This window comes from Symphalangus syndactylus, chromosome 10, assembly GCF_028878055.3.
Source record: "Symphalangus syndactylus isolate Jambi chromosome 10, NHGRI_mSymSyn1-v2.1_pri, whole genome shotgun sequence".
NCBI lineage: Eukaryota > Metazoa > Chordata > Mammalia > Primates > Hylobatidae > Symphalangus > Symphalangus syndactylus.
Window position 1 is genome coordinate 122,063,022 of NC_072432.2, and position 13,760 is coordinate 122,076,781.

General features: G+C 42.9%; 1 protein-coding gene across 7 annotated transcripts in view; it reads right to left on the minus strand.

Moving 5' to 3' along the window:
- KIF13B (kinesin family member 13B) overlaps positions 1-13,760 on the minus strand; it is a 210,455-nt gene that overhangs the window by 30,916 nt on the left and 165,779 nt on the right. For all 7 annotated transcript variants that reach the window (XR_010113936.1, XM_055295848.2, XM_055295847.2 and 4 more), the window contains exon 36: positions 5,717-5,825. Coding sequence is in view for 6 of the 7 variants with exons in the window: in XM_055295848.2 (XP_055151823.2) it covers positions 5,717-5,825 (109 nt within the window). In the remaining variant the exon portion in view is untranslated. The remainder of the gene's footprint in view (positions 1-5,716; positions 5,826-13,760) is intronic.

Genomic DNA, 13,760 nt, shown 5'->3' on the forward strand with positions numbered 1-13,760 from the left:
TGTTACAAGTCAGGCAGAGACACCCTGAACAACTTACAAACGTAAGTTACCTGCTGTTAATTTCCAAAGGCTGGGATCAGAGGTACAGACAGGTATACTTATGATATACTAAGATTTCTTCCCCCTATTAATTTATAGTAAAATCTAATCCCAAGTCATAAGTGATAAAAAGCTGTATTCACACAACGTTTAGAAATGAACAAGCAAGTCACCTTAAGGAATACATTTGCCTCAACAGATGCACACAACTCACCCCCAGATCTCTTCTCCACACTAACCCTGAAAGGATTCCAAACTTACTGGCAATTCAGTTAGCAAATGGATGGATACAGCTGTAAGGTTTCTACGTTTTACATAAAGCAGCAGAATATTAAGTGTAAGTATACAGCAAAAAGTTAAGGATGTACATTGTAATCATGAGGGTAACCACTAAAAAATAAAAAAGCAACGAGATGGCTATACCGAGCTGAGAGATACATCATACCTCAGTTTAGAAAAGTCCAATTATTTACAGCAAGGCAAAAACAAGGACGAGAAAATAAGAGAGGAGACAGAAAATAAAATAGGTTTAAGATGAATAAAGATCCAAAAAGATGCAATTATTTCAAAGATTAGGGAAAAAATCACAATCTAGAGTTCTGTATCAAATTAAACTAACATTCTAGAGTAAGGATAATCCCTCATTAAGTAAAAATCTAGCCAGTAATGAATCAAAGGCCGCACATATCACTAAATGAGACCATCAGACATTATGTGCCTCCAACCTCCCCATCACACATCCACACCCACCCACCCTACCACACGCATCCTTCTCAAATCAGCTGAATCGAATCGAGGATCTAGCTCTAACTACCAGTTCACAGGCAATACAGGGGATAGATTTGTGTTTCAACAGTCTCACGGGAATATGACAGGAAAAGTAAGAATGAACAGACTCTGCTGTGCAAGAACCTGGCCTACTGTACCAGTCTACTGTACAAGAACCTGGTTTCTTCAACAAACACAATGCATGGTCGTGAAGTATTTCTCACCAATAAAAAATAAATGACTAATGCAAGCAACAATCTGTAAGAATTTAACACATATGGTAAGCAAAAGAGACAGACACAAAAAGGGCATACATCATATGGCTCCATTTATGAAACTGCAGAAGTAAGCTAGAGAAGTAGTCATCAGAACACTGGCTGACCGCAGGGAGTGGGAATTAACTGGAGTCATGTCAATGTCCTACATTTTGACTGGGGTATGAATCACATGGATATATACAAATACATTTGGTAAAACTTATTAAATATGATCCACAGTCAACAAAGGAATCAATAAAAATAGACCATGAGATGGCTAGATATTGGATTTAACAGACAACGACTTTAAGGCAGCTTTCTTAACCAAATCCAAAGATGCAAAAGAGAATACAGTCTTGACAGGTGCACAGACCGGGAACATCAGCGGAGAAATTAAAACTAGAAAAGCAGTAGCAAATGGAAATTCTAGAACTGAAAGAAAAAAACAATGACTGAAATGAAAATATTCCCTGGATGTGCTTAACAGAGCCCTGGAAATCACAGAAAAATTTATCCAACTAGAAAAAATAAAATTAAAAGATTAAAAAAAAAAAAAGAACACAGCCTCTGTGACCTGTAGGACAATATTAAACAATCTAACCTATGAGTAATTAGATTCTCAGAAAGAGCAGAAAGAGAGAAAAAGATAGGGGGAAAAGTTTCAATGAATAATGTCTAAACGTTTCTCACGATTGTTGAAAAACATCAACTTACGGATCCAATAACTTGATAAGCAAGTTAAATACTAAGAAAACGATAACTAAGCAGATCATAGTACAATTGCCACAAAGATAAACTTCTGAAAGCAGGCGAACTAAACAAAGATACCACACTGAGTAGGAGGTGACAAATGATGGCTGAATTCTCAGCAGAAAAGAAGGGGCTGGAGATGAGGAAACATCTTTGAAGTGCTAAAAGAAAAAACCTCCAACTCAGAGTTCTCTATCCAGTGAAAATATTCTTAAAACAACAAAACAAAACAGTGAAATAAAGGCACTTTCAAAAAAGGAGAGCATTTTTCTCCAGGAGGACTGTACTCTTAAGAAATACTAGGCTGGGCGCAGTGGCTCACGCCTATAATCCCAGCACTTTGGGAGGCTGAGGTGGGTGGATCACCTGAGGCCTGGAGTTCGAGACCAGCCTGACCAACATGGAGAAACCCCATCTCTACTAAAAATACGAAAATTAGCCAGGCGTGGTGGCACATGCCTGTAATCCCAGCTACTTGGGAGGCTGAGGCAGGAGAATCACTTAAACCCGGGACACGGAGGTTGTGGTGAGTCAAGCTCGGGCCACTGCACTCCAGCCTGGGAGACAAGAGCAAAACTCCATCTCAAAAACAAACAAACAAACAAACAAAAAAAACCTACAGAATATTCTTCAGGCTAAAAAGAAATAAAATCAGATTAAAATAAGACCTTCAGGAAAGACTGGATACTGCCAGAAATAATCTGAAAAAACAAAAAAACAAAAAAAAAACATAAAAGATTAGCCATTTTTTCTGTATTATCTCAAAAGACTAGTTTGTGTTTTTTTTTTTTTAAAGACAGAGTCTCACTCTGTCACCCAGACTGGAGTGCAATGGCGTGATCTTGGCTCACTGCAACCTCCGCCTCCCAGGTTCAAGTGATTCTCCTGCCTCAGCCTCCCGAGTAGGTGGGACTACAGGTACCTGCCACCACACCTGGCTAATTTTTGTGTTTTTAGTAGAGACAGGGGTTTCACCATATTGGCCAGGCTTGAACTCCTGACCTCAGGTGATTCCACTGCCTTGGCCTCCCAAAGTACTGGGATTACAGGCATAAGCCACTGCGCCCAGCCCAAGCTTTTTCTTTTCTTTTTTTTTTTTTTTTTTTTGAGAAAGGATCTCACTCTGTCACCTAGGCCTGAGCACAGTGATGCAATTGTGGCTCACTGCAGCCTCAACCTCCCGGGTTCAGGTAATTCTCCCACTTCAGCCTCCTGAGTAGTGGGACTATAAGTGTGTACCACCACGCTCGGCTGATTTTTGTATTTTTTTGTGAAGACGGGGTTTTGCCATGTTGCCCAGGCTGGTCTCAACTAATCCACACCTCAGCCTCCCAAAGCGCTAGGGCTACAGGTGGGAGCTACCGCACCCGGCCTACAAGTGGCTATTTTAAAGCAAAAAGAATAACGTCATAAAGTGAGGTTTGTAATACCTATGTATGTAAAAGATGAAACAACAGTACAAAATGAGGGGCCTAGAGGAACAGGCCAATGACTTACACTGTTGCATGGTTCTTGTATTTGTGAGGTGAGGGGTGACATCATATGAACTCAAAGCAGATTTGGTTAAGTTAAGGATGCCAAGTAGGGTTTCTGAGCAAAGACTTTAGCAAACAAATACAGGTGTCCAAAAAAGCAAAAAGAGGAAATAAAATGAGATACTAATTTTTTTTTATTAACCCAAAAGAAGGTAAATAAGGAGTTACAGGAAACAAAAAACAGAATGGCCAAGTAGAAAACCAATAAAAACATGGCGGACCAGAATGGGAGGCAGTGGAAGCGTTCGTGAAGCATGCTGATTAAAGGGCAGGAACTATGAGATGAGATTCAGGGGGAAATAACTGGACCCAACCAAATGTTGTCTACAAGGCAATCACTTTTAATTTAAAGACAAATACAGGCTAAAATTTTAAAACCTGAGAAAAAGATACATCGTGCAAACAGTAAATAAATTTGATGCAGTTATACATAAATGATAGGTAAGAGAGATTTCAAGATAAGAGTATTCCCAGAGATAAAAGTGACATTTCATGATAGAAAGGCCACTCTATCAGGAAGATGTAACAATCTTAAATGTGTGTGTACCTAATTATCAGAGTTTCTAAATGAATGAAGTAAAAACTGGTATAAAGGGAAATACAGATAATTTTCACAATCATATTTGGATATCTAATGCCCTCTCAAGAACTGATAGAATAGGCCTCCACCAAATCAGCAAAGATCCAGAGGATCTGAACAAGGCGATAAACCAGTGACCTAATTACATATACATAGAACATCATGTCCCCAAACACAATAGTGCACATAGAATATTAACCAAGATAGAACACAGTCTGGAATACAGATTACCCCCAAAAATAAAAAAGAATTAATGCTAGTTGATAAGTCATGGATCAAAGAAGCAATCAGAGGGAAATTTTAAAATACTCTGAATAGAATGAAAATGAAAGCACAACATACTAAAATATGTGAAATGCAGAAAAAGTTAAAAAATCAATTGCAATAGAAAAATTAAAGCCAAAAACTGGTTCTGATATTAATATATATGATAAACCTGTCAGAAAAGTATTCAAAACAGACCATAAAAATTATCAGTATCAGAATAAAAAGAAGGAACATCACAAGAGATCCTATAAGTATTTAAAAAATAAGGTAAAGTGGCCAGGCGCGATGGCTCATGCCTGTAATCCCAGCACTTTGGGAGGCCGAGGCGGGCGGATCACAAGGTCAGGAGATCGAGACCATCCTGGCTAACATGGTGAAACTCCATCTCTACTAAAAATACAAAAAATTAGCTTTGCATGGTGGCACGTGCCTGCAGTCCCAGCTACTCAGGAAGCTGAAGCAGGAGAATCGCTTGAACCCGGGAGGCAAAAGATTCAGTGAGCCGAGATTGCACCACTGCACTCCAGCCTGGGCGACAGAGTGAGACTCTATCTCAAAAAAAAAAAAAAAAAAAAAGGTAAAGTGATGTTTATGAAAATAAACTTAATATTCTAGATAAACTAAGAAACTCCTTGAAAAAAATATAACCTATGATAGGTGACTCAGAAGGAGACACAAAGATCTAAATATTCCCATACTAAAGAAACTTGCCGGGCGCGGTGGCTCACGCCTGTAATCCCAGCACTTTGGGAGGCTGAGGCAGACAGATCACCTAAGATCAGGAGTTTGAGACCAGCCTGGCCAACGTGGTGAAATCCCATCTCTACTAAAAATACAAAAATTAGCCGGGCGTGGTGGTGGGTGCCTGTAATCCCAGCTACTCAGGGGGCTAAGGCAGGAGAATCGCTTGAACCTGGGAGGGGCAGGTTGCAGTGAGCCGAGATCGCACTACCAGACTCCAGCCTGGGTGACAGACCAAGACTCTGTCACAGAAAAAAAGAAACTCAAGTCATAATTTAATATCTCCCCACAAAGAGGATTCCAGGCCTGGATCATGTAACTAGGGAATTTCATGAAACATTTAAGGAAGAGGTAATACCAATCTTACATAAACTCTCCTAGGAAAAAAAAAAAAAAAACGAGGACAAACATTTCCCAAGTCATTTTATGAAGCCAATGCACTCATAACAAAACCTAACAAACACATGAAGATGAGAAGATAAAACATTACAGATATTTACTATAGAGCACATACACAAAAGTCCTTAACAAAGAGGTGCAAAGAGATTCCAGCAATGTACAGGCTAACACATCATGATCAGGCAGTATATATCAGAGCAATGCAAGATCAATCCAACATTCCAGAGCCAATGGAACTCAACCTATTTAGAGGAGAAATGAAACAACTCGATGGACATTATCTAGTAGAACAGTGGCTGCGTGGCAGGAAATCCTAATTTAAACTTTCTGAAAGATGCTCAGATTTCTGACAGTAATTGACAAGTGAAAAGATAACTTACCTGGATCTGGAGAATGGTTATTTTGGGGAGAAACAGAGAGGGTGGGGGCAGGAGCTATTCCTCTGGAAACTGTGGTTTGGGATACATCCTGCTGACTTTCCCACCGGCCCTAGTAAAGACAAAATTGGCAATTTTGTTTCAAGTTATTCAATTAACCAAATAAAAAAAGTTACAGATACTCAAGAAAAAAACTGTTATATATTACTAAAGCTCCTTTGAATATTAGCTTGATTACACAAGCACTTTTTTTTTTTCTTTCTGTTTTAAGAGACAGAGTTTCTGTCACCCAGGCTGGAGTGCAGGGGTGCACCATCATGGCGCATGTAACCTCCAACTCTTAGACTCAAGCAATTCTCCCACCTCAGCCTCCATGGCAGTGGGGACTACAGGTACATGCCACCACATGAGGCTAATCTTTTTATTACTTTTGTAGAGATGGGATGTCACTATGTTGCTCATACTCAAACTCCCAGCCTCAAGCAATCCTCCTGCCTTGGTCTCCCAAAGTGCTGGCATTACAGGTGTGAGCCACCATGCCTGACCAGCACTTTTCTTCTACTTGTCATCCTGCTTATTTTATTAATTTCCCCAACAACAAAAATAATGATACCCCCACACACACACATTTGGACAGCCCCTCCATTCTGCAGTTTACAGTCTCCCATTAAGCTGTCCTAACATGTTTTCTACTCTGCATCCTGTTGCCTCTCACAGAATACAGATGTATTCCTTCTGCAATTCTCCCTTCGGTTCTGCTTTGAGACCACTTCTGCTCTTTTGCCTCAAGATACCCTCTTTCATTCAGTTCTCCACAGAAACCCACGAACAACTCTAGAGTCAGAGGGTGTCTCTTCTCTCTACTCCCAGACTCACATATAGTGCATAACAGTAAATATTACCAAATCTCTCATTTTAAATAGATATTAAAGATAAATTACAGTCAAACCCAAGTCAAATAATTACAAATTCTCAATGATGGAAGTCTCTGAATTATCAAATTTTATTGTATTCTCAACTTATTTGTAAATTCCCATTAAAGACATTTCATCAGTTGATGGATTAAAAGACCATTCCAAAATTCATGGTGAGCCATAAAAACAGTGATACCATCAAAACACTTTTAACTTCAGCCCTATCTAGGGAAGAAATAAACCCCAAATGTTGCTTGTACTAAAACTGGTAAGAGATGAGACGTAAATCTTTTAAATGCTTTAAGTTTCCTTTGATCCCCTGATAATCACTGACTTCTTTACCACTGGAGTTTAATAATCGTGTGTAATATGAGTTTGAGCTAGTGCTGCACAGATGAATAATCCTAACGATTAACTCAAGGTTTTTTTTTTGTTTTTTTTTGAGACCGAGTTTCATTGGCGCGATCTCGGCTCACCGCAACCTCCACCTCCTGGGTTCAAGCAATTCTCCTGCCTCAGCCTCCCGTGTAGTTCGGATTACAGGCATGCGCCACCATGCCCGGCTAATTTTGTATTTTCAGTAGAGATGGGGGGGGGTGTTCTCCATGTTGGTTAGACTGGTCTTGAACTCCTGACCTCAGGTGATCCACCCGCCTCGGCCTCCCAAAGTGCTGAGATTACAGGCGTGAGCCCCCACACCTGGCAAGTTTTCTTTACTAATTGCCTGATCAGCAGAATGGGGACAGTGAGTTCTCCACTGCTCTTGAAGATGGATTGTGGAGGAAGGGCCTCTTAGGTTTCAGAAATGTATTGGAAACCCATCTGCTTTTAGCAGCAACCTAAGTACTAATCATAAAAATCAATAAGCCCTAAGTGATCTGGGTCCTGTGCACCTCAGAGAATGCCACTTTTCCCTAGGAACTCTCTCAGCACTTGGTATCCTTTTTAAAAATGGTGTGATGGTCAGGATTGATTAGGAAGCAAGGAGAACAAGGGAGACAGCAACACGTGATCATCGAGAATGTAAGCTCTGAAATACTTCAGCGGAGGAGCGCTGGCATCCCCATGAATCACACGCTGATTTACATACTTGAATGTTTTGTTAATTTTTGCATTCACATTTTATGATCTGTCTGGGAAGCTGTGGCCTTGTATACCCCGGGATATCACCATCAGGTGACTGAACACTAAGATCAGCCCTCCATGGAGTTTCTCAGAGGAAGAAAAGCCACCTGTTTTGTGTACAGTGGTGAGCTCACACATGGCTATTCTGAAGACAACTTACTTAATTTGAGAGTATTTAGTTTCACATTTTAGATTTTCTTTGTTTGGCAGCTGATATGGCTGCGGTCTCTCCCTAAGGAAAACTAAGCCGCTGATCTGGAGTCGGCACCGGGCCTGCCTGACGTAGAATTGGGCCAACGACAAATCATGAAGGTGCCACCTCTTCCCCAAGGGCACACCCAGGCCCCGATGGCTTCAGGGGCAGTTCTTCCCAGCAGGCACTACCCAATCAGAACAGAACAGTAACTCCATATCATTTACTCAAATACTGAAAGTGAGAACACTGAAAGATACACAATGCATAGATCCTGCCAGCCCTGCAGAGCATGACAAACAGAGACACGGCTCACTCTGCCCTCTACCTGAACAGTCATCTTAACCTTTGAGGAACCTCACATGCTCCCCCCCAACCCCACCTATTCTGATCCCACTGTCCTGAGACAGGGACCTCAAATCGTGCTGGGGTGGAACAGGCTCTGCTTCAGAGGGAGCAACCAATGCGGATGCTAAACTGGGTACCATGCGCTTCCCTCCTCCAGCTGAAGCCTACGGATCTCTGCGGAAACGCTCCACTGGAATTACTCACTCGATTTTTCTCCTGCACTACACCTCCATCCTCTTGACAGAGGTGAAACCTGTGGTTCAGGGTCCGGCTACAAACACTGTTCCTCAGGGACAATGCAATGACTATCTTCCCAATACATTGTATATGCTTAGCTGTCCTAGAGTTATCTTCCCTTTACTAAAATGTTGGGGTAGATAAAAAAAAAAAAAAAAAAAAAGAAAAAAGAAAAAAGAAGCAACCCAGTTCAATGTACTTCACAGGGAGATGAACTCAGGACCATGGACTAAAAAGGACTCTGCAGGACGCTGGAACTTCTGGCTCTCTCAGTAACTCAGGTCTAAAAGTGAAAGAGTATGATATCCCTGTTTTACTTCTCCTCCAGTAATCTACACCCCTCCACCTGAAATCGAAAAAGATAAATCTCTGATCTGTCTCCAACATCCTGCATGTCTACCACACTTCAGAATCAGCCATGATACAGTTACACAAGAGGGAAGCTGGCTTTGTTTTGTATCCTTACCCAGCTTTATTGCCATTAGGGCACATTTGTCCTCGCAGGCGGACTCAAAGAGATAAAATCCTAGTCGATACTGAAGTCAGTGGTAGCCAGCACCATGCTCAGGGGCAAAGTGGACAAGGTAAGAACACTGGAGGCTCCGGGGAGGGCCTGACTTGGTCCCCAGGGACCCTTGCAGTTTTTCCCACTCCTGCTCCTCTGCCAGATACAAATTCTTTGGGTTTTCTGGGAATGAGTCTGGTTTTGATCAGGAAAGTGACAAAAAGGTAAATAACGAGAAGGGCCAGTGACATTTCGGGTCCAAAGGCAGCTTTCACTGCAGCTGGAAGAGGAGTGACTCATGCTTGGCAGCTCCTCCCAGGGCTGCGTGAAACCATCACGGCTTTCAGGAAGGCGATGGAGCCAACACAAAATTCAATTCTGCTAACTGGGTATTTGTTCACGCTATTGACTAATCTTAATTTCTCAAAAACTCCAATCAAAAGATGACAAACATACAACCTTACTGACTTCTTAAAAATAAAATTTCTCCTAAAATAACTTTGGAAATAAAAATGATTTTGTCGGCCGGGCGCAGTGGCTCACACCTGTAATCCCAGCACTTTGGGAGGCCGAGGCAGGCGGATCACAAGGTCAGGAGATCGAGACCATCCTGGCTAACACGGTGAAACCCCGTCTCTACTAAAAATATAAAAAATTAGCCAGGTGCGGTGGCGGGCGCCTGTAGTCCCAGCTACTTGGGAGGCTGAGGCAGGAGAATGGAGTGAACCCAGGAGGCGGAGCTTGCAGTGAGCCGAGATAGCGCCACTGCAGTCTGGCCTGGGCGAAAGAGCGAGACTCCATCTCAAAAAAAAAAAAAAAACAACATCAACAACAAAAAAAAAGATTTTGTCTCGACAGCGTTTGTCGGATTGCAAAAGACCTCAATGTACAGCTGACTCTGGGGTGGAAAGACCAATGACACGCCGAAATTCATCCTGCACCTCAACTTCAGCCAGTCTTGGCAAACGGTCATAAAAAGCCTGCTAAGGTTTAATTATACCTACAGAAAATATCTGTACAATAATGATGAAACACCCAATAGCAATACATAGAAATACTACTTCAATCAGGGATCATATTTTATATTTTTAATTGAAAGACTTATTCCAAGAGTGATTTATTTTAGGCCCTATGGTGAATTTCGCATTTGGAATAGTTAAGCAAACTATTTTTTTAAGATTAGTTCATCAATTCAATCTTGGTGGAGTTCAGCAAAAACAATTCCACTTTTCATATGTAGGGACATCGACAAATAGAGGAATGGGAAGCAGGCTGGCCTCATTCCAAGTATTATTAGGCCAAACTATGAGTTTGTCTTTAGAACCTAACCACTTTCCTCTCGCCTCCCACATCCTCACTAAGTTACTCGGGGACTCCAAGGAACCAAGAATCAAAAGTAGGAAGGTCCAGAAGCATTAGCACAACTGTGTGACATCACAGTTATTTGCCTAATACGATTTGTCCTGCTAACCCCCAGCCCTGCACGGAAGGCACCTTGCACAGGCACACAATGAGCCCTGCAGCATCGCACCTGAAATGTTCTCCTCCATCCTCACCCCATGCTGTCTCTGAAGCATGTGGATGGAGTCCTTCCTAAAACACTCCTCCCCCGGACTTCTGAGACTCCCTTGGCCCTGTCTTCATTCCTCCCTGGCGCCACCACCTCAGTGCCATGGCCCTAAGTGTCACCACTGCCTTGGCGCTCCCCAGCCAACCTGGCCCCACACTGTCCCCACTATCCCCTCAGGCTCCCAAACCTGGCTTCAACTCGGACACCTGAGACCCTCGAAAATGGAACTGAATCATTTCCTCCCCAAGCCTGCCCTATAGTTCATCTCTCGGACCTATACACTGCTGTCCAAAACCCGATGTCACCCAAGTCCCCTCACTCCAGCCCCTCACATACTTGGCCTCTGCAGGATTCTAGAGTCCCCCTCTCCAACCCATCTGTGTCTCTCCTCATCTCTCTGGCTATTTCTCCCCTAACCGGTCCCTCCACTCTCCAACTCAAAACCATTTTTCCCTGCGTTTGCATTGATAACTGCATACATTTGTACCATATAGGTTCCTAATGCAAAATTACACACCACAGCTAGGGACGGGGTGGGGCTCAGCTGGACCATTAAAACAAACTTTTTAATTCACATGTGGCCATGTTACTGCTCTGTTTTCAAGTCCTTCCATGATGTCCAACTCCCCTACCCTTCCTTGGACATGACGTCAAGATGCCAAAAATAAGGCCCCGCCTCTCTGGGTTCTGCCCACAGACTCCCTCTACTTTTTTTTTCTTTTTTTGAGACGGAGTCTCGCTGCCGCCCAGGCTGCAGTGCAGTGGCGCGATCTCGGCTCACTGCAGGCTCGGCCCCCCGGGGTTCACGCCATTCTCCTGCCTCAGCCGCCGGAGTAGCTGGGACTACAGGCACTCGCCGCTAATTTTTTGTATTTTTAGTAGAGATGGGGTTTCACTGTGTTAGCCAGGATGGTTTTTTTTCCTTTTCTTTTTTCCTTTTTTTTTGGAAGACAGGGTCTCTCTCTGTCACCCAGGCTGGAGTGCAACGGTGCAATCATAGTTCACTGTGGCCTCAAACTCCCGGGCTCAAGTGATCGTCCCCCGCCTCAGCCTCGAGTAGCTGGGATTACAGGCATGAGCCATTATGCCTGGCTAATTTTTTAAACTTTTTTTTGCAGACAAAGGGACTCCCTATGTTGCCCAGGCTGGTCTCAAACTGCTGAGCTCAAGCCATCCTCCCACCTGGGCCTCCCAAACTACTGAGATTACAAGCATGAGCCACCGCGCCCGGCCCATACACCCTGAGCTTGACTCCCACCGCATGTACTGTCAAGAACACAGCAAGCTGGTTCATCCCCAAGCCTTCGTTCACACAGATCCTTCTGCTCACAGTGTTCCTTCAGCTCCTTCCCTGCCTGTGTGGACCTCAGTGTCATCCTTCAGGGGGAGGCTTAAGAACGGCCTCTGCCCTGCAGCCTCCTGTGAGCCCTGTGTGAAGCCAGTGGGGGGTCTACGCCCTCTGCCGTGCCCTGGCTCGGTTCTAATCGCGTCTCTGCTCCTTTGTTCTATTTTACTGGTGTACGTGAGGGACAGTACTTTTCTTTGAAGTAGATTCTATTATTTTCTGTTATTGTATCCATTTAAAATAAGGAAACTAGGCAGTTGTTTTTTTTTGTGTGTGTTTTTTTTTTGAGACGGAGTCTTGCTCTGTTGCCCAGGCTGGAGTGCAGTGGCATGATCTCGGCTCACTGCAACCTCTGCCTCCAGGTTCAAGCAACTCTCCTGCCTCAGCCTTCCGAGTAGCTGGGATTATAGATGCCTGGCACCATGCCCAGCTAATTTTTGTATTTTTAGTAGAGACAAGGTTTCACCATGTTGCGCAGGCTGGTCTCGAACTCCTGACCTCAGGTGATCCACTTGCCTCAACCTCCCAAAGTGGTGGGATTACAGGCCTAGCCAGAGTTTTCTTAACAGAAGAAAAACAGAAGAATTTTGGCCACTCCTTTCAAGGAACTTATAATTGGAGATTTGGGTTAGATGCATTTCCCACAAAAGCACAGGAAGTCATGTTTTTCTTATATTTTCCTTAAGATATTTTACTTACATTATCAATTTTCAAAAACTCTGCTCTCTTCAGGTAATCACAAGTGATGCTAAGCTACAGCTAATCAAACCTATCACTGGCAGAGTACAAGCATTAAACTTCAGCACACTTACAGAAACCCGTGTCCACGCAGGGCTTCAGTGAACAGATAAGCTGGACAGCAATTTGTATGTCTATAAACATATACATGTATCATAGTGTAGGCAAACTCCTAATAATCTAGATCTTAAAAAAGAGTCTACAGCCAGGAGCAGTGTCTCACATCTGTAATCCCAGCACTTTGGGAGGCCAAGGCGGACAGATCACTTGAGGTCAGGAGTTTGAGACCAGGCTGGCCAACATGGTGAAACCCCGTCTCTACTAAAAATACAAAAGTTAGCAAGGCGTGGTGGCGAATGCCTGCAATCCCAGCTACTGGGGAGGCTGAGGCAGGAGAATCGCTTGAACTTGGGAGGCAGAAGTTGCAGTGGGCTGAGAAGCTGCCATTGCACTCCAGCCTGGGCAACAAGAGCGAAACTCTGTCTCAAAAACAAAAACAACAAAACGCAATCTAATTAATGCATCAACTTCATCTTCATGGTTCTTAAGTTTTTGTAAGGAAAATGTCAAACATACACAAAAGCAAAGTGTAGAATAATTAACAATAGGAATAGCATAATGAACCCCACCCAGCTTTAAGAATTATCATGAAGCAGCCAATCTTCTGTCTGTCTCTGTCACACTGCCTTGTAGATTTGAAAATGACTCCCTCACATAAGACCATCTCATAAGACCACAGCCACTACTGACCTCCTCAAGGGCTGCAAAGCAACATGGGGCATGCTGCACATAGATGGCAGTGCCAACATCTAACCAGACCCCTCAAAAGTGACAGACACAAACTATGATGTGTGGTGCCCAGATAAGACGGTTTCAAGGAGTGCTAACCTTTTTTAAAAAGAATGAGTTCTCCATACTTAAAACTCTGCTAAACAGGGAAGGCTCTATTACATGTAAATAAATTCCAGCGAACGAAATTTCTGTTCCCTTGTTTTTCTTTCTTCTCACAAATAATGTTAACTTTTTGATATAATTTTCTTATTCCTCATACATTTTCAATCATCATACATCA